At 39.2% G+C, this 27,446-nt stretch overlaps 1 protein-coding gene across 1 annotated transcript in view; it reads right to left on the bottom strand.

Moving 5' to 3' along the window:
• Nucleotides 1-27,446, bottom strand: part of CNTLN (centlein) — a 282,411-nt gene that overhangs the window by 67,308 nt on the left and 187,657 nt on the right. The window contains exons 15-18 of the mRNA XM_077817689.1: nt 25,433-25,974; nt 20,216-20,390; nt 14,503-14,596; nt 13,587-13,807 (exon numbers count right to left, since the gene is read on the bottom strand). Of these exons, the coding sequence (XP_077673815.1) occupies nt 13,587-13,807; nt 14,503-14,596; nt 20,216-20,390; nt 25,433-25,974 (1,032 nt within the window). The remainder of the gene's footprint in view (nt 1-13,586; nt 13,808-14,502; nt 14,597-20,215; nt 20,391-25,432; nt 25,975-27,446) is intronic.

Below are 27,446 nucleotides of genomic sequence, written 5' to 3'. Positions count from 1 at the left end.
AATTTGTTCAGTGCTATTTATATCCAGGCATTGAAAGCTTAAGACACGAATGGACACTTTCAGTCTACAGTCTAATACATTAGCAGTGAATTACATTTTTATACTATGTAAAAACAGGCTTTGTGAAGATCTCTTTTTGAATAGAACATTTCTTATACCTGAATACAGTAATTACTATGGAGTATTAAACCTGTTTTGAATTATTACTGAGAAATATCACATTTATGGCTGTATTTTATAATCAATCTTTCTTAAAAAGGCACAAACAAGGATCACAGCACTTTGTTCGATTCCCATCATTTCTATACTCTAAAAACAACTCTGAAGTAAAACATAACCAATATTACCCAAGATAAATTTAGAACAGATTTCTCACTCTTTTCCTACTTATGGCTCCCAAACAACTGAACCCCGCCCCATATCCCAGAATTCTTTGCACTACCCCACAATGTCTTTTCCTTCTGGGTACACAAGGAGAAATTGTGAGGGAAAGGGTTACTCAGTGGATAAGGACAGGGGGAAGAGAGGTTCTGTAGAGGAAGGAAGAGCTGGACTGGGTCAAGGAAGGGTATGAGAAAGATACTTTCTACTTCAGTGTCCAAAACACAAGGAAGTTCAAGAAAGATATTTCCTCAAGATAACATGAAACATCAAAGACTCTTCATCAAAAAGGGATGAGAGAAAGCTGTGCCTAACCTCAGGAGAAAGGACAGAGAAAGCAGGAAAAGCAGTGTTTCAGACAGAAAACTGCTACCACACCAGGAAAGAACAGTAATGACAAAGGGACATGGGGATCAAACCTCACCCATAGCATGCAACTCTGTCCTGGCTGGGAGAGAGACACCCAAGGTATCTGCCTCTTGTGCACTCTGGCAACACTCATATAGCCTGCCACGGCACTAAAATCTCTTGAGTTTAAAAATCTCTTGAGTTTACTAGGGGCTCCTGGGGAGGTAGAGGGAGAAAGGCTGCTGATGAGTGGGGGAGTACTGAGTGAGCGAAGGAAAGGTACTGTTGGTAGAGGGCAATAGGTGGGAGGAAGAAATGCTGCTGCAGCTGCAGGATGGGGACTAGAGATGGTTGGGAAGTTTTCAATGTAACAATTTTTTCTGAGAAAATGACACTTCATCAAAACTTTTGTCAGAAAGATTTCTCAGGTCCGGGATGGAATTTAGGTTCAAGGTCCTGCTTCAAATCAGGCAGAGTAGGGACTTAACCCAAGATCTCCCAAAAAACCAAAAAAACCCAAAATCTACATTTTAAGTTGCACTTTCATGATAAAGAGATTGCACGACAGTACTTGTATGAGGTGAACTGAATAATACCATTTCTTTTGTTTATCATTTTTACATTGCAAATGTTTGTAATTCAAAATAATAATATAAAGCAAGCACTGTACACTTTGTATTCTGTATTGTAATTGAAATCAATATATTTGAAAATGTAGAAAAACTCCAAAAATATTTAATAAATTTCAATTGGTACTCTATTGTTTAACAGTGTGATTAAAAGTGTGATTAATTGTGATTAATTTTTTGAGTTAATCGCGTAAGTTAACTGTGATTAATCAAACAGCCCTAAAAAAACAAAACAAAACAGAAAATAATCTACATGCTATGGGAAACTTAGAGTAAAAATTGAGATCACATATTTCAATATTTAATGTAATACTGCATGTTTTATTTGATTATACTTTTAGAATAATAACCTCTAGTCTTCGTGTTTACAACATGAATTCAGAATGACCCGCAAAAGATTACAAGCCTGTTTGAGTCCTTGTGTGAGAAGAAAACTAGATTTTTATATTACTTTTAAATATACTGTATGATCTCCACACAGCAGCCAGTTTTTAACTACACATTAGTGTTATAGCATTTTATACCTAACCTAGTCCAATATAATCCCATACTCATATAGTTCTAGCTCTTGCCAACTGTTCTCTTTAATTCATGAGTAAGATGCCTTTCCAACATACAATGTACTTCAACTACTCATTCATCAATCATTCAAGGTGTCTCACTGTAATTTTTCTTTAGTGTTCAATAGAAATGTAAAAGGTATTTTGTTTTATTTTATTTTTGTAATGAAAACACCATTTCATGATTTTACAGTATATTTCTATTATAAAAGCTGACATTTAAAAGTGCTGTATATTTCAAAAGCTGCAAACTAAGGAAATGGCTTACAAAGATTTTTGCAGTACCTAGCCACTTTATAAGAAGATAAACAGAAAACATGAAAATGACTGTCAATTTTTCATTTTATTTTCAAAATCAACTCCTCTGACAGTATTTTGAGGCAGATCAGGAGCAATGCCTGCTTTAGTAGCTCACAAAAGGGAAAATTACATTAGAGATTTCCTCCTTAAGCATTACAGAGAGGCTAGAACGAAATAATTAAGCGATTTACCTAGAAGGAAATACGGGGAGGCAACATGATCTGGTGATTAGAGTTTTGGATTGAGAAGTGGGAGACTGGGATTCTTGTCTCACAACATCACATGGCTTCCCTGTCTCTGTTCCCATCTTTATAAGATGGAGCTGGCGTGCCTGATCTTTAACTAAATTTTCCACCAAAGCCAGTGGAGCGATGGCAATTTACACTGGCTGAGGGTCTGTCCCACTCAGTACTGACAACCTCACACGTTCAAAAATCACAGTCAGGCCCCCAAACCCCAATGAGATTGGCTTAAAAATAATACATTTGGGGTTCTTTTCTATTTCCCTCTGGGTTTTGAGCCTTTAGGATGTACTCAGGTCACATTTTCAAGCTTTTCTCTGCAAGGAACTTTTTTTTTTTTTAAATGAAAACTGAAATGCTCACATATTCATATAACTCTACAAGCTGGGGCTTTAAGAAAACACCAAATTTGTCACAAGAGTTGTGATACAATAGAGAAAGTTTGCAAGATGGTACAATTCACATCCTTACCCCCCACAGGGCTGTGGAGAGTATTAATATGTTCATTTTGTAAAATGCTAAATAAGGGCTAAGTATTATTACTGATATTCTGGAGAATAACTTGTCTACAATTCAGTTTAAATTATTTAAAATATACTACAGACAATTTTGTTGTTGTTGTTGCAAATGACGCAGTCACTGTCTGTATATATATGTAGAATAGTCCAGAAAGGATGCATCTCTTTCTAGAATATAGAAGTTGGGGGTGTATTTTTTGTGCTCTTTGAGTTTACCTAAGGACACCTCCATGTCTAGGAAACAGTCTCTAGAGACAATACACAATATGATGAGAGCAGTTTGCTCTGAGTTAAAGAATATGGCATTTAGACCTTGCTTTTGTGAAGACTCTGGTCTCACACCTGCACATAGTTTAGTTTAATTATTAGTCAGATCCTTCCTGTCACAGACTATTCTTGCAGTCTCTGGAAAGGTCAGACAATATATCCTCCTTTATCAAATTTTTATCCCTCCTGGTTTACTTTTGCAATAGGGCAGAATTTGTAGTATAGGTAAAAAAGAAAATTCATTATTTAGATTTGAAAATCATTTTTCAAAAATCACTTTGATTTCTTCTTCATTAATATTGTTGTGACAAAGCAAATTATAGTTCCCCCAAATTATCAAAAAATAACACTACTCATAGAAACTCAATACTGGCCATCCACATACTTATAAAAGATGTAAAATAGTCATTTCTGCCTTTCCCTTCCCAAATTATTTTTTCTTAGCACTGTTTGACAAACTTCTTTGATTGGCTGAGAACTTGATTGTGACAAACGTGGATGTGGCTGTTTAATAATTAATACCGGCTCTGGATCTGTCACTAGCATGATGTTTCTGTGTCAAAAATAGAGATTACTCCTTGGGGGTAGGACAGGGTAGCTGAGCTTGCCCACCTATGGAATGAGGTCCTTTCTAATCACGTACTCTTTAGGGTCATTAAGAGAAAATGCCAGAGCAAATTGCTTATGGCTCTAGCCCACTCTCCTGTGGAGCATCCAAACTGGAGGTCAGTTTGAACAGGGTGAGTCAAGGAAAACATGCCTGAGAGTCCCACAAACACACAGGAGTATCTGGCCTAACCAGGAGAAAGTAAGTAAGTTAGCTTAGAGTGAAGCATACAATTAGATGAGACTAAATATGCAAATAGGCTGTCTGTGGTGTAATAATCCTTTTTCTCTAATGTTTTGTTCTAGATACTAAATAAACTTGGTTTTAAGAAAGCTGTTGGCCAACATCATAGGTCTCTGGTCCCCAAAGGGAAGAAATGCAATGCCTGGAACCCAATTGGACCTGCAGCATGATAACTGGTTGGTATATACAGAAACTAGGACCTAGGTACAGTATTAAGAGTGGAATAATCATGAGATTCCACTGAGACACGAAAGGGTAAGAGGCCCCAGGTGCAAGGTGGGTGCATGCAGACAGATGAGAAATGGGATAGAGGGGTAGCTAGCTCCACAACTGTGACAATGGTCTTTGGTACTCTCTCTTCTCATCCATCAGGATCCACTTCATTACAGCAGCACCGTTCTTGCCACTACAGTTACGGGTCTGTGACTGTTACTACTCCTGTATGAACCATTGCTATCAGGGGCGTTTCTCATCTGCAAAATTCGCTTTTTGTGGGCTAATTGTTTTTAAAGAAAATTGCTGTTTTAAAATGCTTTTATTGCATTTCTATAATTCAGATACATGCTTTTTTAAAATGTAATTTTATTACTGATTGTTCCATAATGTGAACATCTTTTGTTATTCTGGGGAATAAATGAAACCAATTAATTTACTTAGTAAATTAGTCATTGCACATTTGCAGAAAATTTCTATAATTGAAAACATCGAGTTTTATTTTATGGACTTATGAAACAACATTTCATAATGGTTCAGAATGAGACTTTAAGGTACTGGGTCAAAGATCTGATACCAGGAAGTGTAAAAATAGGATTCAGTAAGACAAACTGGTTAGGTCCTTAAGAACACTACTACTGTTAATCAGGACAATGTTTATAAAAGGCCCCAAATTCAGCAGAGTTTAAAAGCTTTGCTGAATTGGAGGAAGCCCTAAAACAAATTTTTACTTAATTCAGGACAATTACTATCCATTTGATAACTATTACTAGCTTTGCTTTTTAAAATATGACCTTAAGAAAAACACAAACTTCAAAAACTCTAATGTAAATAACATTAAGGGTTTGAAGTAAACTCTGAAAGGAAGGAAAAAGGTGGTAAGCTGAAAATCCAATATCCAAACTAGGGACAAATTCAGACCTAGGGTAAGTGATGCAGCTCCACTGTAATTAATGGCAGCTGTTTACATGGTGTCCAAATTTGGCCATCAGGCTTTAATTAACACCATTGTAACTGGATATTTAAGGAATCTCCAAAACTTGGTGATGTTATACACAGTGTGCATATTGTAACTTAAGCACAATAAGGAGAGTAAAGAAGGGAGTTGTGTTACTGATTTTGCATGTGCACCTTTGAACCTCTTTGCTATAGTAGAGTGTATAAATAAAAATAAGCAAATATATAAGTAAAAGGAAGCCACAAACCAGAAGAGGATTATTTTTAAAGTGAGAATTCTTTCTCTACGCTATCTTATGTTTCCTCCTTCCTATGCTTGAGAAGTTTCACCAAATCAACAAACCTTCGAGAAGCATAATAAGAATCAAACAAAAGCACAGTAAGAGCTAGGCAAAGGAAGCCAGAGAACGTAGAATTGCTCAAGACAAGCCTGAAGTTTTTTTCTAAAATGCTACCACAGGAAATCTTTAGGTTGAATAATGGCAATACCATGCAGAGGCTTTTTTTAAAAACAAAAAACAAAACAAAACAGTTACACATCTGGAAGAATATGCTTGAAGAACTGCTTTTCAACCTTTGTGTTGTGCTCCCCAAAGGCATAGCCAGTAGTTGCCTGGTGGGTTGCAAGCTTGTTCCCATTCTCCCAGTCCCTGGTCTTCTACTGAAACAGATTTGTTCAGCCACTTTGCAACTATTACTATTCAGATGCCAAAGGCAACTCATAAAGTATTGCAACTATTCCTGTGGCGCCACTTTTGAAGCACTATGGGAACGGGCGCAAAGGATTCTGGGGTGCATTTGAGCAAGATGGGATGTGAGTTGGGTCACAGCACTAATAAGGTAAGCATTACTGACTTAAATTGTGATCGGATTGTTTTCCTTTGTATCCCACATACTTTTTGTCTGAGTTTTTGCTGTGAAAATGGTACATTTTGCATAACTCTAATTGTAATTCCTCCTCTATATGTAACAGAAAGTCTTTTAATATGAGCAGACATCTGGTGATAGAAATTTCAGTACTGCCATTAGACACAGGGGGTGCAGGAAGAAAACAAGCTTCTTCAAAAGAATTTCCCTGAATTTTGCCAATAATTCTTCCATGACAGTTTTCTAAGGAACTCAGGAAAGATCAGATCCCATCACTTCTACATTAAGCAATAACTCCAGCTGTGATTTCTAAACACTGATTGCAAAGCTTAACTACTGTACTTGTGAACAGAAGGTCTTGATTCACTACTTATGGGAGTCCTCAAGAATGCAAACTTTGAGTCTCACATGTGCAGTCACCCTATAGTCATTTTGCAAAAAATATGTAGAGATCAGTTTTTGCTGAAAAAAGAATACAGTATGAACTCTGCATTGCTACACAGAGTTTATAAATCTAAAAAGAATAAATGAATTTAAAATCTAGTATTCCTAATGATAGATAGCTTGTAAGTCCTGGAGATCAACTGATGCCAGCCAGTCCTCAGGTTGATGAACTATAAAATCTGTCTCCAAATGAAAATCTGGAACATTTAAATCTTAACTCTAGAGCTGATCTTATACCACTAGATTCCTTTGGGATTTTGATGAAGTACTGACTGCACAAACATCTGTCTATGTCTATTAATGAATTTTTTTCTTTAGCTAAATTCAGTCAATGGGGCTATCTCATCCATGTACATGATGCTAATGTTTACAAATGCGGGGATACAACATTTAGTTTAATCCAGTACCACAAATATGCTATATATGTCACTCCAGCCCATTATGATTATGTAGACAGTTATAAATATGACTATTAACGATTTTGATGCTATTTAAATGATTAATATTTTCCTTAAAACTACCCACCATTCTCAGTTTTTCATTTTCATGGGTTATTCCCTTGTGTTTTAGTTCTTCTTTTCCCTTTCTACCTTCAAGAGAAAATGTCAGCAGCCAGTATAACAAAGATATTGGGGTAAAGAACTGAAAACATAACACCATTGTTAGTAGTGGCATGGTAAATGGATGACAGCATTTAAAACAACTTCTGTTACCTTTGCAATACCTTGAGGATTAGCTTCTAGATAACTTTTCTACATAGCACAAAAAATATGTTTTACAAGTCATTTGATCTGTCTGAACCACATACTCTCTCTAAAACATACATGTACCCTGCAGTGACAGTAGAGGTAGAGATTCTTTACCTCCTTAATTTTCATTTGGCAGGTAGCCCAAGCCTCTGCTTAAAATGTGGATTTCCCACTTGGTAGCACTTGTATGGCACCTCAAGAGTAATTAGTTGTGAGAAAAGGAATTTGAACTGGTTGCTGAGAAGGAAAAAATAATGTACATGTGTAATGCAATTTTTCCTTGAATACCTGCAATGCCATTTATGTGTTTGCTCAGAGTGCACCAACTGTTAAGGGGTCCTGTGACTAACATGTCATTTGTCTGTTTTCCAACTAAATTAGCATGGTGAAAATTGCTTTTGTTGAGAGACCAGGCTTTTTCCACCCTGCACCAGTGGAAAAAACTGTTTCCAGTAAGGTCATATTAACTGACAAAAAGAACTTTAGAGTTACGGGTGCCCTTCCAGAATGTAGAGTTCAGCAAAACTCAAACCTGTGAAAAAACAGGAAATGAAGAGGTAAGGTATATGCCCAGGCAAACCTTAACTCTGACCACCTGGAGCTTGCATTAGGTGCTAGGAATTATCTGCATGCACTTCAGCTGCATTCCCTGTGTTAGGTGTAACTATACTGAATGGTGGAGGAATTAGCTGGAGCAGCTAGAAGAGCTACGACTGTGATATGAGGTGATCAGGTGGCTGTGTACCTTGGAGAAAGAAGGGGTGAGCTCCTCTCCCTGACCTCAGTAGGTGTGATCAAAGGAAAGAGGTGCATGTGTATCCAGAAAGATCCAGGATGCCTCATTTCAGTTCTGCATTGTATAGACAGTGTCAATAGTGGGACACAGGGGTCTTCTTGCCATAGGTACTGTCAACATTTAGATGGGCATAAAGGTGAAGGGGTTGTGAAAGGGATGTGAAATTTAACAGATGGGGTATTCTTTCTGTGGAGTAGGTTAAGTGTTTGAGTGTAGGGCAGATGTAGGTAGCTCCTGTTCAGTGCAAAGACAGAATGCAAGTATGCGTTATGGGCATATTGGGGCATCACTCAAACAGTCCAGAGTTAAGGTTGTGTGGGCACATATCTTAACTTTTTATTTTTCAGTTTTCAGAAGTTGGAATTTGAAATACCCTGACTCTTTATTTCTTGGTTTTCACAAGTCTAAGTTTTACTGAACTTGGTGTTCTGGAATGGCACAAGATACCACCTGGCAACCTTAACTCTGAATTAACAAAGTTCTTGCCATTGCATTTCCTAGTCTTCTCAATAAAAAGAGAAATGTTGCTGGCAGGAGTTCATGGTCATTTAGGCAGTTGTAATTATCATGAAGGGAAGCAGCTGCGATACTATTGTGGCCAGGTACTGATAATAAATGTAGGGTTTTTCAACAGAAGACCTCAAGGAGAGAAACATCATTATCCCCATTGTACAGATGAGGTGAAGTGACTTGATTAAAGTCACCCAGCAGGCCAGTGGCTGAGGTATGTATAGAGTCCAGGTTTGCGGAGTCCCAGTCCACTGTTTTTTCCAGTAGACTACACAGTTGCCGTGTGATTCCTAAGTACCCCTCACCCCCAGTAAACTTCATTATAGTGGAATGGGGATAATACTTGTGCTTTGAAATGTTTGGAATGTGAGGGCTGGTGAGAAAAATCTCAGACATGGTCTATCTCCCAAGAACTAGAAGTTTTATTACATAGTGTTACAGTAACTTTAACCGGGCGAGAGGAGATTAGTGTGTCTTTTCCGTACACCCTCCTCCACAACATTGAACTGCCCAGCCACCATTTTCAATTCAACTCCCCTTCCTCTCCCATTAAACCATTAGAAGCTAATGGTATGTCTACACCGCAATGTAAGCCCAGAGTTAGTGGGACACGAGTCAGCTGACTCTGGGTTAGAGAACCCAGGACTTAAGCTATTTACAGATTGTTAACCCTAGGTTAAAATTTTTCTAACTTGGGTTTGAACCTAGGGCTCTGGCATCCACACTGCAGTATGCAGACCTGAGTCAAACCAACCACATCCTAGACTCCCCAGTACCCACCCAAAATGTGGCTGCTCAAGCCCTTTCACCATGGTGCACTGTTGGAAAACTTGACTGTCCACCCTGCACATTACAGGAAGGTTGAACCGCTTGCCAATACAGCCTGCTGCAGTCAGTGCACTCGCAACTACTGGAGCCAGCAACATAGAGGAGGCACTTTTTGAAGAACTTCTCTTGCTTGCGCTTTCACTCCTGTGTCAGGAAATGGACAGAGCTTTTGTGAGGCACTGTGGCCATTTTGATGGCGTTTTTCTAATACACCAAAGGCATCTGCCACAGGTTACGATGGAGCAGAAGGAGGAGGAGTATGCAGGCATGGCAGACTCAAACTGGGTGATGCTTCTCAATAAACTCAGTACAGCCTCTGATGCCCCCTATATAGACCAGCACTTCTGGAGCAGGGCCACAAGCACAGACTAGTGGGATCATCATCGTCATGCAGGCCTGGGATAACCAGCAGCGAGTCCAGAACTTTAGCATGAAGAAAGCTGCATTTCTGGAGCTCTGTGAGCAGCATAAAGACACATGCATGAGAACACCCCTACCAGCCCAGAAGTGGGTTGCTATAGCTGTCTGGAAGCTGGCTACCCTAGACTAATATAGGTCCATTGCAAATCAGTTTGGTACTGGAAAGTCAACTCTGGGTTAAGTTTCAGAGTAACAGCCGTGTTAGTCTGTATTTGCAAAAAGAAAAGGAGTACTTGTGGCACCTTAGAGACTAACCAATTTATTTGAGCATACGCTTTCGTGAGCTACAGCTCACTTCATCGGATGTTAAGTGGTGGTAGAGGTTTCTGAGGCAGTTGGGTGTGCCGTTTACCCCAAGGTGGTGGGCACAAAAGATATTTCTGAAAGGCTGGCTTTGAGAGAATGGAGTTTCCAAACTGTGCTGGGGCCATTGATGGGACTCCTTTGCCCTCCTCAAGGAGTATGTTACTGGGGGTTCTCTCAATCCAAAGCTCTTAGTAACTTTACCCTTTGCGAGGCAGTGTCAGGAAATAAATCAAACGGGACATGGCCCATCCATCCGACTAAAAATTGGCACAAACCAAAAGTTCTTTTATCCAAAATTACTATTTCTAGCACACAAAGATATGCAAATGGTTAGAGCTCCCCAAATCTATAGTTACCCACAATTTAAAAAGGTCTTGAGTGGTCTAATGACAAGGTTCAGGTGACCAGCCCTCCACCTGTCACTGAGGATTCCAAGAGATGTCCAGAAGGTCAAATCCAAATCACTCACATCTCTTTCCCTTTTTATGCTCAAAATGTAACATAGCTTGTCAATCACAAATAACCATGTCGCAAGAAGTTCATTAAGCAAGAAGTTTGAAGTCATTATTTGTTTTTGTTGTTAGTTGTTTTGTTCAACTCGTTAGTTGTTAGATGTGTTTTTGTGGAGTCTGCAGTATCATGGGCCCCGGCCCACATACACCAGAAGTCAAATACAGATAGACTTCCTATCTTTCCAAAACTGCAAACTTCAGCAGTTTGAAAGAAGCAAGGCAGGATGGCACAGGATCATACTCAATTGTCGTGCTCACTCCCACTCCTCTCCTGGCCTGCCTACTTATGCTGAGGCTGCTACAAAGGCCTTACAGCTGCTTTTGGCTATAAGCATAATAATCAATATTCCAGTACTGGCGGTGACCTAGGCATTTTGCTGGGCTGTCAAAATCTCCCCTAACAAGCACAGAAACCAAAAAGGGTACAAGTTCATTGTTATGCAGGCCCTTGTGAACCACAGAGGGCAATTTATGAATGTCAACATGGGTTGCGCTGGAAAATTTCATGATGCCAGGGTTTTTCAACTATCAGGAGTCTACATTCATGGACAGGCTGGGACACTATTCCCACCAAATGACTGTCATAAAAGGAGTTACTGTCTCCACCATTATTCTGGGAGACCCTGCACACCACCTTTTGCCTTGGCTTATGAAACCAGCATCCAGTGAAACTCCTCAGAAAACAGGCATGATTTTGACAAGTTGCCCAAATTGCTGTTCTGGTCCCTGGTTTTGTAGTACTCCCTCTTGAGCCACTTACTGAACTTCCTGCATTGTGTGGTAAATTTGCAAAGCTGTCAGGTTCTTTGCTATTTGCTAGTATATGTGGGCATTCCTAGTTTTGCTAGCCTTGCACCAGAGATTTACCAAAATCAGGCTGTGTTCCCATGACCCTGAAGCAGCATGCTTTGAAAAGGGCTTTTTCTGTTCAGTCTCCACTGCAACCACAGAAGGCTCTGTGCTTGTGTGTTTACAGCTCAGTGCTAAGAAGGGTTAATGCTGACTCACTGAGCTGCTGAAGTGCACCAAGAGCAGTTGCTTCTGTTTTCAATAGAGTAGATTTAAGATTCTTGACAAAGGAAGTTGGCCCGTGGGATACTTTTTAGATGGCTCCCAAGACCCAAGTCAAGAGGTGCTGCATCTACACTGCAGAGCAATAGGGCTTGAAACAGGGGTTAAGGCTTGACCTGGGATTAGACACTGTACCCCTGCAGGGTCCTGGGACCCTGGACCTCGGTTAGTGGGATTTGTATGTGGATGGAAGGGAAGATAGGTTTGAGCCTGACTATACCTTAACATACCCTAAGTGTGTACAAAAAACATACCCTAAGTGTGTACAAAAAAGCTGGTAGAATCTGGGAACTTTAAGAAAAGCTGGTTTTTTTAGGTGAGGGCTGTATCTCAGGAACCTCCTGTTCAAATGACCCTAAATTTGGGTCACTAATTCTATCACATACCCCAACTAGGCATAGCAGATTTCAAGACAATCCAGCTATGCATGCAGATTTCAGAGTGCTTAGAAGAATCATCATTTACACAGAAAGCTGATCTTAACCTTAACTATAGCAGACCTGGTAGGTCCGGTATAATTTATGCTTATGTCAATAGTGCATTTTTTTTCCAGTTTCCTGACAATACAACATGGGCATCCTTTTATTTGTTTTTCCCAGTTTGCTTTCTTGTGGCGATCCAAAATCTGGATCGACATTACCTGTTCTATCTACATTACATGTTACTCCCTGTGAAAATAATACAGTCCATGAACCTCTACATTATGATACTGCTTATGAGGTAGGGAGAGCTCCACTAATCATTAGATATGCCTTTGGACCATCTGTATTTGAACATTTCAAACATATGTTTCATAATGCATGCACAGTTATGCAAAAGGCATAACAGAAATGAGATTTCCCCCCTCTGGAAATTAGTACTTCCCCCTACCCCAAACAGTAAAAAAGGACTGGTCTTCATATAGTTTTCACCTTCTCTGCAAATAGAAAAATTCAGAGAACATTAGGGAAGGGAGGGAGAGAAATGAAATTTGATCTCTCTTTTTTAATGCCTGCCTCCTTCCAGCAAGTCCATCTGTTGTAGCACTGTTATTTTGGAGGCAAGGTATTTTTGTGTGACCAAGAGGAGACAATTACTGCAGAAATGTTGAATCAGCTTTATAAAAAGACAGGTCAGTCACTGCAGCATGAGTAGCAAGGGGGTCCAGCTGAGGAGTTTTCATATAAATTAACACAAAATATACATTAAAAAATGAGAGTGAGGAAAAACAGGAAGGAATAGGAGTATGGAAGAAGTGGAGAGAAGGCTAAAGAAGGAGATGGAAAGCTGGCATTTTGGGGGTGGGGGAGATTAACCAAATGGCAGCTTATCTTTCAGTTTACTAGTTTCCAGTTTCAAAAAACTTGCTCTCTAACTGCCCCCCCCCCCCCGCTCTCTAACTGCCTTTTTTAAATCCTAGATTTAACAGAGAAATCTAGGATTAAAAAAATATGTGGGGCTGATTCTGGATCCTGACCAAAGAGGACGGAAACAGCACAAGCTGCTCCACTCTGCTCCAGCATCTGAAGCTAGTCAGCTATCCCCCAAATCACTGGTGCTTGTACAGGAATGGGTGTGGTTAGAGTATTTTACCTTCTCAGGGATGCTTCCTCCCACTTAAGGCTCAACAGAATCGAGGCCTCTATTTTAATAACCAGCTGCAGGTGATAACTGACTCAAAACAAAGATATGCTCATTTGTAATGTGTTTAGCAAACATGCGCTATCAAAATATTGACCACAACAAGGTAAGATCATAAATTAAATTCTGACATAATTCAAATTTGGCTGTCAGACTTCGGCAATGTGATCTTTCTGTTACATTTTACCAGAGAGTTACCTGTATTGTCCGTCTGCTGGTTTGAAGTCTTTGATCAGCCAGATGTAGTTGAGATGTTAGTTTTTCATTGGCTTCCTTAAATTCTTTGACAGAAGATACCGCTGTCCTTTTTGCGTTCTGCAGAACAGCTATCTGCAGCTTCAAGGACTTAATTCGTTCCCGCAATAAAACAGAGCAGCCTAGTTTCTGGATCACAATATTTCTCCTTTTCTCTCTGTTTACTAAACATAAAGTGGCAGGTCACCAAACTGGAAAGTCATGGCATAATTATTAAATTGCTTTTAGTTTTTCATTAGCCTTCCAAAGTGTAGTTCTATCTGAAAAATGACGCTAAAAGCAGCTTATAGGGTTCCATGTTTATTGTCTCTCAATGACTTCCAGATCAAGCTGGTTCAGGTTACATACGAAGGGTTGTTTTTTTCTAACTGCCAGCTCTGCAAATTCAAATTCAAGTCAAACCTGATTCCAAGTTTCTCACTGATGCATTACCAACAATAAAGATTGTACAATCAGTGCTTAGTTAACAGATTTTTTTAAGGTCTGAGCCAGATGAGAATAAGCTCATTCTGTCTCACAGCTGTATTGGTTCTCAAGGGCTAAAAGGAATAGAAAGTTGCAAAAACTTACTTTAGACAGTAAAATCAATAGGTTGGAGATAGAAACAAAAATTAGATAAGCTGAGCAAGAAGATGCCATTTTGTATAATCACTATTCAGAATAGAACTTCATTAAAATAAAGGACCAAATTTTAAAATGGGTATATGACACATTTCAATAGGCAAATACTAAGAGAGCATATAATTGGGTATGTGCAGAGTAATGGTGCTTGCATGCAAACACTAGGCACGCACAAAAGCCCTTGCATATCTTTTTCTTTCTTTCATGACCTGGCCCCAAATGTATCTAAAATTCCTACCTTTGTTTATAACTGATGGATGAGCTATTATGAGAGGACTGATCTTCCTCCTTTGGGAATGTGATTTTTCAATGTCCTTGTTCTGTGTGTTGCCCTAAATAAAGAACAGCAGCGCAAAGATTAAAAAGCTTCTACTTTGACACATCTACTGTTAACACTCCAGAGCTTACTGATTTGTATGGAAATAAATGTCAGAATTCCCCATCTCAAATAAGCAAAATTAAAATAAATAAAACTATGCAAAAGTGTGGACAAACAACAATATAGTGAAAAGTACTGATTTATTTCCTTTCCATAGGGAGTAGGAAAAAACATTTAAAAACTGTAAAGAAGAGCACTGTCCTACTAAGACAATAATTCTCATAGGTTCCCAACTATGGCATAAGCAAGGGGATAAAACAGTGTACTGTAATACCACTGTATGATGCTATGGGAGATGTACCATTCTAAATAAAATATACACCGATCATCATTAGGATGAAAGAGGTTCTAATACTTCAGGACCTACAATATCCCACTTTTCATGACATTTAAGTAACAAGATAATGGCTCAAAGATTCAAATGCTTGCGTACACTTTTGCAAAAGTCCAAATTAGACAGTCAGCCTAAAATAGCATGCAACACCTATGTGCATACACAATCCCCAACCCCTGTGTTTGACTACACCTAAATCAGGTGCATGCACTTGTAAAGATTAGCCCTAGAATATCTCAATATAAAATAATTACTGCTAGACTCTGTAATCTAAATGGGCTAATAACCTGTTCAATGTTCAGTTGACACAAGTAGAAAGATGAACAATGTTGCTTGCCATACGCAGTAGGAATATAAGCAATACATGCACAGAAGTGGGTAAAATGTGATTCATTAAAAAAAGAAATTATTCATTTCCTTGCTTTTAAGTCCTTAATCAGTTCTGAAACAAAGTTTTGTTTTTTGAATTCCCTGTTTTTTATTTGTTTCCAAAATCTTGCAATTTTTCTTTTGTGCAGGTAAAGAACTATATATTTCTTAAATTGTAAATAACCAGACCGTAAATAGACAGATTTAATACAGAGAGCAATGATGCCCAATTTTATAGTCTAATCTAATAATCTAAAATGTCTTGGTAATTTAGACAACCATGCATGTATGTGCAGAAGCTCCTTTCAGCCCAAATGTTAGAAAAAGATGCTAAAAAGTCATAGCAAATTAATTGTTAGACTTATGACTAAAACCCAGGATTCTCAGCTCAAGAGAAAACATTTAACCTACTAAGTAACAGCTTCCCAACTAAATTACTCTTTGTGCCTTAGTGGTCCCATCTAAAAGAATCTGGCTAATAATAACAGTTTGCATTTACATAGTATTTTTCACATAGATCTTGAAGTACTTTACAATGGTAGGTAAGCATTACACCACCATTTTACATTTGGTCTATGGATAGAGAGTTGAAATAACTGTATGAGAGGCACTGTGATCTACTGGATTCATTTGTCCACTACCACAAAGAACAGAGCTCCATTTCCAGCTCAGCCATTGGCTTCCTATGTAACTTTAAGTAAAGGATGGTTATTTTCCCTAAAGTATGTCAGTGTGGATCCCATTTGAGCACCTCATGTGAAAGACTGAAGACTTTTTAATAGCAATGTCTGTTTTGTGCTCCCATATGGGGCACAAAGGATGGAGCAGCTGTGGCCCTCCATCAGTTCCTTTGCCATTCACAGCCCATGTTAGTGGAGGACTCCAAAGAGCCGGGATTGAGGGTAGGGCAAAGGATCCACAGTGATTACAACATCTCTAAGAACCACAGTTCCTGTAGGGTAAGTAACCATTCTTCCTTCTTCAAATATGTGTCATTGTGGATCCCACTGTAGATGACTGGCAAGTATCCACTCTGAATGGTGGGAAGGAGACGCATCAGCTGTATCAGTCAGATATTGAAAAACTGTTCTCCCAAACTTGGCATTCAGCCTAGCTGCCATGCTAAGGGCACAATGTTTAAATGAAATTCAGTGGGCTGCTCCATATCACTGCTTTACAGATCTCAGATACTGGCACATTTCTGAAGCAGACTCAACTAAATGCCTGTGCCCTGGTGGTGCGCACCTGGACGTTTGGATGGAGAAGCTCACCAGCTGATCGGTAAGAGGTGGAGATGCAGATGTGATCCACTCAGAGAGCTTCTGTGATTAAATGATTTAGGCATTTCGATGGTCTAGATACAGTCTGAAAGATTTAGTCCTGACAGTGTAACAAATCAAGACTTTAGAACCCTCCAAAGTATGTAGCTTTCTCTCACCCGGCATCAAATGTAGTTTTGGGAAGAGTACTGACAAGTTAACTGAGTGATTTAGGTGGAACTCCAAGACCCCTTACAGGGGAATCTAGGGTATAGTCTCTGAACCACCTTGTCACCATTAAAGGATGTGTAAGGAGGTCTAGCCATAAGGGCCTGGAGCTCACTGATCATCCATGCCAAGGAAGACAATCTTAAGGATAAGGTGAATAATCCAATAGTGGCTCAAAAAGAGGCTCCGTGAGTTTCAAGACAATGACATTAAGATCTCAAGTAAGAGTGCAACAGACAGGACGAACAGATCTCCTCCATGGGCAGTTCAGAGGAATACAATGCTCACAGTGCTGTGGTCGGTACCGGGTACTGGCAGGTGCCTCGGTGCTGATGATGATTCTGGCTTTTCCAGTAGTGTGTCATCGGATATGGGCATCTATAAGGGGTCTGATGCCGAATCCAGGGTCAGTATCAGAGTCATCCTCCTTTGTAGGCTGCTCCTTATCACCAGTCTTCAACACAGTGCAGGACTTGGTGGATTTCTCTCCAGAGGCTTTTCATGGTCTGTCCTTGCATAAAGCTTCTGAGCTCCATCTGGAATCTCTGCCTTAGTGTTCAGAGTAGCTCCTCTTGGTGCCGGTCTTCAGTACCAGACGTGTTGGTGTCTGCTTTGGTATCAGTGTCTGTGATGGCAGTGGAGTCTGCTTTGATGCTGGCAACATAAGTGACAGTGCCATTCCAGTTTCTTCTTGGCACCATCTTCTCAACACTAGTCTTCACAGTTGCTAGTCTGCTAGACGGGGCACTGGATAAAGTCAATTTGCCTGCTGCTAAGACTCTGATGCCTGTTTCTTCAGGATCTGAAGAGACCTTCATAGATTCCTGCAGGCCATGAACCAGGACATCATGGTTTACCCAGACTATCCTGTTTTACCAGAACAGTCCCCATGTACTAGCCAGTTTCACTGAGACTGAGATTTTTATTCAAGTTTCAATAAAACTTTTGTGTTTCTAGTCACCCCAGAGACTGCCTGGCTAGCTCTTCCATTAGAATCACACTGCATGGTTCACTCAAGAGAGCCCAGCCACCCTTCAGCCACTCTTGCATTGCTTTCCATCTGCCCTTCAGTTATGGAGGTCAGAAATCCGATGATCTTCCATGCAGAACAAAAATACACAAAGACTACAGCTGTAGAAGAGTTCAATGCGGGGCAGTCCCAGTCCAGTGAGAGGAATTTTTTAGCTCTGTGCCCAGGCTTGAGCTAGAAGGCACAAGAATAGAGGAACAGAAAAGCTGTAGCAGACAAAGAGTGATCAGATCACCAAGGACGAGATTAGGCTGGATAGATTCCTGCCAGCAGGCAGGCTGGCCGTTTCCCTGCCAGCCCTGGCTAGCCAGCTGCTGGGGAGCAGTGGCACCCCAGATCCCAGTTTTCCCGGCTCTTGCTCCCCAGTAGGCAGGCTGTTGAGGAGATGGGGGCCCATCTGGGAAGCTGGACATTTAAAAAAAAAATCTGTTTTGGTTCTTCTGAAATGGAAAATTTTGCATTTCCAATTTTTTCTTCCAATTTGGAAATGTGAATTTTTCTAAGGAACGGAAATGCTGGTTTCCACTCAGCTCTAATAAATATCATGGATGTGGTGATAGGGAAACGAGGGATGGCAGAAATGGCAATGTCTCTCAGTCTGTCAACCCTAAGGGTATGTCTACACTACCTGTCAGATCGGCAGGCAGCCTTCAATCCAGCGGGGATCAATTAATCGCATCTAGTCTAGATTAGATAAATCGACCCCCGAGCACTCTCCCGTCGACTCTTGTACTCCACCATCGTGAGAGTTGATGGGGGAGCAGCAGCAGTCGACTCAGCAGTCGAGCAGCAAGCAGAGTTGATGGGGGAGCAGCAGCAGTCGACTCACCGTAGTGAAGACACCGCGGTGAGTAGATCAAAGTATATCGACTTCAGCTACATTATTCACGTAGCTGAAGTTGCGTAACGTAGATCGATCCCCCCCCTAGTGTAGACCAGGGCTAAGAGTACTACATGAAGCGTGGAATTTATAATTTAATGCCATAAAGACACGGAAAGATTTTTAAAGGAACCTAGAAGTAGGTAGGTACCTATTGGTATTTTCAAAAGTGCATAAGCTCCTAACTCCAACTGATTTTGATGGCAGTTAGGTGCATAGGCAGACACTTTTGAAAATCCAGGCACCTATCTTCAAGACAAGTACTCCTGGTTGTACTGAACATTTTACAATGATATTTCTTAATTTTGCACGAAGATCTACAGTACAAGAAAAGATTAGTCAAGTTATGACAATCAGAAAGGTATGGTTACTTCCTTTTGTTCTTCATCACAAAATTAATACTTTAAATGCAGCACCTGATGGGTTTGTTGTTTGTTTATTTTTACATATGTTTATTCCTTTGTTTCTTCAAATTAAATCCAAGAGGACAAAACAAAAGCAAATTGCAGTCAAAAATGCAGCTATAAGGACAAAAAGCATAGTTCAAATACTAAATGCAGCCAAGTGGCCTAAAATCCAGACTTCAAGGTTTTGCCTTTGCAATGCCAAAATCAACAATTCTGAATGTTTTAAACTGCACTTCTCAGATCTTGTGCATCAATCTTCAAAGTAGATCAAATATCATGTGAGAAACCCTAGTATGAGGTAATACTTGGTAGTAACAGGCTCCTGGATGCCTCAGGAATACTGTTTGGTCAATGTTTGCTTCTGCAAAAAGGTGTGTGTAAAGTCAGTGGTGCCAGGAGGATAGCAAATTTATTTTTGTCTCCGTTATGGGGGCAATCACCTATCACTAACAGTACTCCCTCTAACCCAGCATGCTTGAGAACTAAAAAACTTAAATTGACAATGTAAGTCCAGCAAAGTCACTGTCAGAGTGACTATTGGTACCACTGAGAACTTAAACCCAAGTTATACGTTCACGGACAAACAAAAATGAAATAGCTAACACTCCCTCTACTAAAGACTGCAAACAAGTCATAATGATTCTAGGGTAATTTATTTGAAAATATTGAGAATTTGTAAATTGAAATTGATTGAGATAAAATGTTTGCTAGCTCATATGTTATTGATGAGTCATGTTTTTGTTTACTTGTATGAGTACATCTTATAGGCAATTCTCATCCTAAGAAATTATTCAGCTAGAGAGATTCTCAAGGAACAGACTACTGGCTATATGTTAAGCTTCCAATAAAGAACTGAACAACATCTCACAGTAAGCATTTCTCCAAGATCTAATTTTGTGTATATTCAGTTAAATAGAATCTGTAAAATTTTTGGTAATGGCTCCACTAGACTGATTAGTTCAGTATGAGGAACACTGAAGTATTGTAACATATAAAAATATTTACTAAAAATTGCTTATTTGAAAATCATAGGATACATTTTAATATGCACAAGTTATACTGTACCTTTTTGTGATATAGTCGGCTCTTGTCTTGTAAATGTGCAATATTGTGGACCATCTGATTAGCTTGTATTTGATATTTTTCCTGTTGATCATTTGTGTCTGTTAGTGAATCAACGTTTTGGACTGTTTTCATAATTATCGATCCCAAGCTTTCAGAAGTTGGTATTTCAGCGTCACTAAAATAGCATATTTGGGGGGAAAATCAATGTCCTTGTTAAAAAGTTGAAATATCTAAACCTATCTAATAAGGGTTCACCAAATATACCACGTGATTAGTCACACACATTACAAACGCGGACTGTTGTAAGCACTTTAAAAACAGTTGGTGAAAAATGCATAATCTGGAAAATATTAATTTGACTCATTTAATGAATACCTACAAACAACACATTTGTAACAAGCATTTCACAAATGAAATCTTAAATTCTGCTAATTTCAATTTTTACTGAATTCTACTTGAACAGTTCCATCTATAGTCTACTGTAATTATAGTTTACAAGAGGCTGCACAAGACTAGTGACAAGTGCTTTTTGTTGTAGACCAGAAAGCTGACATAATCAAAAGCTGTGCTACAGTATATTGTAAATCCTGTGACCTGGTTCCAAAGACATACTGTATTTCCTCTTAAAACTAATTATTATTGAACTTCAATGTGTAAAAACAAAAACAAACACACAAAGCTAAAAATAACCCCACCCTGCTTATTTTAAGACCCAGTCTGACTAATAAGGCACATGCATGCTGTTTATCACAGAAGGTCTGATGCATAACAAATGTCTAAAATAAAGGTCAATTTTTGGCAAAGGTCAACAACCTTGACATTGTTAATCTAAGAGTTTCAAAAAAACAATCCTCATCTGTTATTATGGGTATATCTGTGGGTCAGTTATAATCTAAATTCTTTGGGGCAGGAAACATATAATACTCTGTGTTCTGCAAACTACTGTGCTCATTTAAATACAAAATAATAATGACAATATACTTCTTTATTGTTTCACTTGAACTATATTTGCAATGCTGATTAGGACAAATATGTTAAATTAAGCTTTAGTGAAATATCTAAAGTGCAGCTCCTTAGTGTTTACTAAAAAGAAAAGGAGTACTTGTGGCACCTTAGAGACTAACCAATTTATTTGAGCATAAGCTTTCGTGAGCTACAGCTCACTTCATCGGATGCATACTGTGGAAACTGCAGAAGACATTATATACACAGAGACCATGAAACAATACCTCCTCCCACCCCACTCTCCTGCTGGTAATAGCTTATCTAAAGTGATCACTCCCCTTACAATGTGTATGATAATCAAGTTAGGCCATTTCCAGCACAAATCCAGGTTTTCTCACCCTCCGCCCCCCCACACACAAACTCACTCTCCTGCTGGTAATAGCCCATCCAAAGTGACCACTCTCTTTACAATGTGTATGATAATCAAGGTGGGTCATTTCCAGCACAAATCCAGGTTTTCTCACCCCCCTCCCCTTTTTTCCAAAAAAAACACACACAAACTCACTCTCCTGCTGGTAATAGCTTATCCAAAGTGACCACCCTCCTTACAATGTGTATGAATCAAGGTGGGCCATTTCCAGCACAAATCCAGGTTTTCTCACCCGTCCCCGCCCAAAACACACACACACAAACTCACTCTCCTGCTGGTAATAGCTCATCCAAACTGACCACTCTCCTTACAATGTGTATGATAATCAAGTTGGGCCATTTCCAGCATAAATCCAAGTTTAACCAGAACTTCGGGGGGGGGGGGGGGAAACAGGGGAAATAGGCTACCTTGCATAATGACTTAGCCACTCCCAGTCTCTATTTAAGCCTAAATTAATAGTATCCAATTTGCAAATGAATTCGTTCATTTGCAAATTGGAAACTATTAATTTAGGCTTAAATAGAGACTGGGAGTGGCTAAGTCATTATGCAAGGTAGCCTATTTCCCCTGGTTTCCCCCTCCCCCCCGAAGTTCTGGTTAAACTTGGATTTATGCTGGAAATGGCCCACCTTGATTATCATACACATTGTAAGGAGAGTGGTCAGTTTGGATGAGCTATTACCAGCAGGAAAGTGAGTTTGGGGGAGGGGGGTGAGAAAACTTGGATTTGTGCTGGAAATGGCCCACCTTGATTATCATGCACATTGTAGGGAGAGTGGTCACTTCGGATAAGCTATTACCAGCAGGAGAGTGAGTTTGTGTGTGTGTTTTTTGGAAAAAAGGGGGGGGGAGGTGAGAAAAACCTGGATTTGTGCTGGAAATGGCCCACCTTGATTTTCACACACATTGTAAGGAGAGTGGTCACTTTGGATAAGCTATTACCAGCAGGAGAGTGAGTTTGTATGTGTGGATTTTGGGAAAAAGGGGTGTGTGTGTGTGAGAAAACCTGGATTTGTGCTGGAAATGGCCTAACTTGATTATCATACACATTGTAAGGGGAGTGATCACTTTAGATAAGCTATTACCAGCAGGAGAGTGGGGTGGGAGGAGGTATTGTTTCATGGTCTCTGTGTATATAATATCTTCTGCAGTTTCCACAGTATGCATCCGATGAAGTGAGCTGTAGCTCACGAAAGCTTATGCTCAAATAAATTGCTTAGCCTCTAAGGTGCCACAAGTACTCCTTTTCTTTTTGCGAATACAGACTAACACGGCTGTTACTCTGAAACCTGTCATTAGTGTTTACTGACTCCTTTAAACTAGGTACTTTCTGTTTAAAAATGCTTACTATACAGATCAACTACAAATCCTAATACCTAGGTTTTCTTCCAGGCCCTGCAATTAACTTGCTTTGTGATCTAGTGTGCCCTTATTTTCTATATTCTTTGTAAGGCTCCTCATCACCTTATTCCTAAGGAAATTTCCACAATCATTTCAGCTGGTCCTTCAGCTTCTGCAGTACCTTCTGCTGAAGGTTAAACAGTCACAGTTAGGAGGTGTTCACAAGCACCTGCCTTGAAGTCTACAAGATGGGGAGGGAACCTAATTTTTTTCCTGAGATTTGCAGTGCATCTGAAAGGATGATCTGGGACAGAGGCCCACATGCCTTACCAGTTTTCTGCTTGGTCATCACCAGCTTCACCACTAGAGTTGTGGAAAAGGTGGGTAAATGAAGTCTGAACCATCCATTGGTACAAGATACATTTGCTCTATTTCCCCCCCTGCCCCCCTCCCAAACCAACAGGGTGTTATCCTGAAAGTGCCATTGACTTCAGTAGAGTTACAGTGGCATAAAACTGGTGAATAATGGAGTAGAGAATCAGGCCACTTAACCGGAGGAGCTGCCTCAAACTCAAAAGCAGTGTGTCTAAAAAGATGTGTTTGTATGATGAAAAGCTTCCCCTGATGCATCAATGTGTCTCACTGACTCTAAAGAGCGGAAAGTAACGTAATGTTTTGAAGATGCTGAAGTACCACAGAGGGATTTCTAATTGTGTTGATGTTCCTTTGCAGCTGAATGCTTTGAAAGAATGTTTTGTCATCTAGAAAACATAAGACTTGAACCCTGAAACTTAGAACCAGCCTTCAGTAATAAAGAACTGTATTTTTAGATGTGGAAAAGATATAACTAAATAAAGACATTTCCTTTAGTAGATCCTGCATTCTGGGCTATCATTGCCAAGATCAATCTAGGAAACACTCAGAGTACAACTGTCAAAGAAGATATCTTCTGGTTATTTGGGGCATGTCTTGAAGCCACTGTATTACTTTCCCTTGGTGAACAATATTATGATTAACAAAACTGTTCACAGAAGGCAAAAAATAGCAAATTAAAAAAAAGGAGGAAATTCTGCTAATGATAGTAACAACAAAAAACACCAACTTTAATCATTTGTATGAAATCAGTATGTCTGCAATATTAAATCAGAAAAAAAAAACAAGACCATAATATAAACAACAACAACAAGAATACTTGGCACTTATGTAACGCTTTGCAACCATAGCTCTCAAGATACTTTGCAAAGTTGGGTACATATCATTATCCCCATTTTATGCATGGGTAAACCGAGGAACAGAGAAGTTAAGCAATTTGCTCTGGCTTGCTGACATGAACATTTAATTTCTGGACAGCTGAGGTGCAAACATGCCCTGCACTAACTTGCCACACACTAAGTGTCCATGTGGACTCTGCTGCTATGCACAAACAGTTCCCTTTGATCTACGCCACTTTGAAATGGGAGTAAGTTAAAGCATACTACAGAACTTTTAGCACACAACGGCAGGGCCCACATGAACCACTTAGAATGTGGCAGGCTAGAATGGGGTAGATTTACAACTCACCTTGCCACAAACTGAATATTCATGTAGACAAGCCCACTCCAGGTCATACAGAAAGTCAATGGGGAGGTGGAGGGGGATGAGACAAGAAAATAATTAGGGTCTCTTTACTTCCATATCTTCTGCCCAAGGTGGAATTAGAACTTGCTTCTCTATTGTCTTTTCAGAAGAAGAGAACTAAAAGTGGGAGGCTATGTGGCATTTTATATTCATTTGCCCTTACAGTGTGTGTGGGGACAGATGGAAGAAGCAGCAAGAATTCGAAACATTTAAGAGTTCTGTCAGTGCTATTTGCTTGTGGGGCTTGTGACTCAAGATTGGAGACATGTGCAGTAATACTTACTTTTAAAAAACTAATTTTTCACCACCATTTAATTAAAGTTAGTACAATGACTGTGCATAAAACATACATGAAATAATTAGTGTAGATGGTTCTTAATTTAAAGGATGTTAAACAGCTTGTAGACATCTGCTAGCAAGCTGAAATGGGTCATTCAAAATTTATCTAACTAAATTAAGGGGGGAAAATGTTTCTCCTCCCGGGTCGGCATGTCACAAGATAACTAAACCGGCTTAGTAGGCTTGCCTGGGAATCCTTAGCTGTCAGTGGTGAATATGCAAAGGGCCAGCAAATTAAATCAACCTGCCAAACTGTCAATTTCAAGCCTCATGACTGCATGAAAATAGCATCACTGGAAGAAATCAAGCATTGCCTTCTTTTGGGTTTCCTGGCACCTATTCAAATACTCATGCAGTTGTGGCTAATTTTGAATGCAAATTTCAGTCAATAAGCTCAGAACAAGACCTCCCAAGATATTTCAAAAGATCTGACAGTATTTTTTCTGAATACCAAATCGACAGTAGTTGAAATTCAATCTCCATTTGCTAGTGCTTTATATATGCACGGTGTCCCCTCTACAGAGCTAAGTTAATGAGCGCCATACCTGCTTTCACTCATATCCTCCCAGCCATCCTTATTGAAGTTCTCAAATACATTGCTCATAACCTTGATGGACTGATTGAGAAAAGCTTGGTGACGTCCCAGAGAGCTCTTTTTCTTAGTTGTTTTTAATTTAACTTTGGTTCCTGCTGTCTTACAATTACATTGCCCACCGGTTGCTCCTACAGTGGCCATGGTAGCCACTGCTTTGGCTTTGTCCAGAGAATTTTTCAATTGCTGCACCTCACAGAGCAGATCTTCCTTTTCATTTCTCAATCTGTTCGCTTCTGCCACTTGCCTCTTCAGAGAGGTAACCTCTCTCTCCAGCTCATCAATAACTAACTGAAGATCGGCTTTGTCTTTCTTTATTTCTCGAAACTTCTTCAGTAGCTTCTCTAACTCTCTCTCTTTTGTGTCTGCATCTTCTTTGTGACATTTTATAGATGCTTTCAGATCATTTTTGTCTTTGGTTAACTGTTTATTTACTTCTTTCAGCTTCTTTGATTCCCTTTCAAGAGCTCTAAATCTCTTTTCCAATTGGCACACCTAACAAAATTGAGTTTTAGAGTGAAACATTATACTTTGTTTTTAACCTTTTAAGTAGCACAAAACCAAACTGTTATGTCTTAAAATTACATTTATTTTATGAAAATAAAATTACATTTAGCACAAGGACAAAAGTAATTTAAAGTGCCTAATTCAAAAATAATTCTAAGGCAGCGTAGATGAATACATTCTAACTGCAATAATACATCTGTTGAGCAAAGGGCAGATGGTAAAAGGAGTTAAAATTCCAGACAAAGTGACACAGAAGTCTAAGTATGCTAATAAACCTTGCTGATGCATTCTGAGATCATTACTGATTTGGTTATACATATTAATTCAACCTGAACAAAGTTTTAAAAAAAAACTATAAACAAAACAAACAATTTTGCACAAGTTATTTAAATAATCAAACTCTTTGATGTACTTATTTAAAAACATTAAACATATCCTTTCAAAATCAGCCAGAAATTTTAATAAAAGTTTAGGGACTAAAGAATCTGAAGACTGGGAACTTTTCTATTTGCAGCATAGGAAAATCCAGACCATCCCAGTGAAACCTTTCTACAAGCTTGCCAAACACTATTTGAGAAAGCATTTTCATTCATACCTAAAGACTTGCTATGTCCAAATGATGCATATGTTTTGTTCTTGATGTACTAGAAGTCTAAACAAACTCAGGATTACCTCTAATAGACTGATTCTTACTGTCCTTCAGTTCCATTGGTCAAGGTTTAAACTAAATACCACAATATTCAGCAATGAACAGCAAGTTTAATTTGAACTAGGCCCCTAAAAAGGAACAGCTACTCAGATAAGATATTTCCAAAGTGTCTTTGGGAAAATCAATGCAACTTTGGAAAAAAATCTTTGGAAAAATCTCACTAGGAGCTGATGTACCACAGTTCTTTCTCTACTCTATTTTTGGTGAGAGCTGCTGAGTGCTCAGCTCTTTGGAAAATCAGATACCAACACAAGAATTTAGCAGCCTAAATTTAAATACCCATTTTATAAAATATTGGCCAGTGCCTGCACTCTGGAAGAGAGTGGAATGCCAAAAACAATATCAAATTTTAAACTTTTTAAACCGAACAGTTTTTCTAAAGAAATATTAAGAGGTACTGACAGGCAGTATTGGGCTGAAGGTTTTTAATTGTTTTAAATCTTAAAGAATTATTTTGTGTGATGGATGAATTTAGTTCAAATGACAGTGAAGGATCTGAGTGCATGTGTTAAATTAAGAATAGTGATGTGCAAACATCCTAATATATCTTTACCAATGAGCTTGAACTCAGACCGTTGATATCTATGCTTATCCATTGCTGGACTTCCCTTGAGCACAATGTGTAGCAGGTTCACAGTGAACAAAGAATTAGGCTATGACTGCATAAACTCACTCATTGGGTGAAATCCTGAATCCATTGAAATCAAGGGGAATTTTGCTATTGACTTCAACGAAGCTAAGATTTTACTCA

The sequence above is a fragment of the Eretmochelys imbricata genome, chromosome 5 (assembly GCF_965152235.1).
Source record: "Eretmochelys imbricata isolate rEreImb1 chromosome 5, rEreImb1.hap1, whole genome shotgun sequence".
Classification (NCBI taxonomy): Eukaryota; Metazoa; Chordata; order Testudines; family Cheloniidae; genus Eretmochelys; species Eretmochelys imbricata.
The sequence above is the reverse complement of the archived record's forward strand: the minus strand, read 5'-3'. Positions and strand labels throughout refer to the sequence as shown.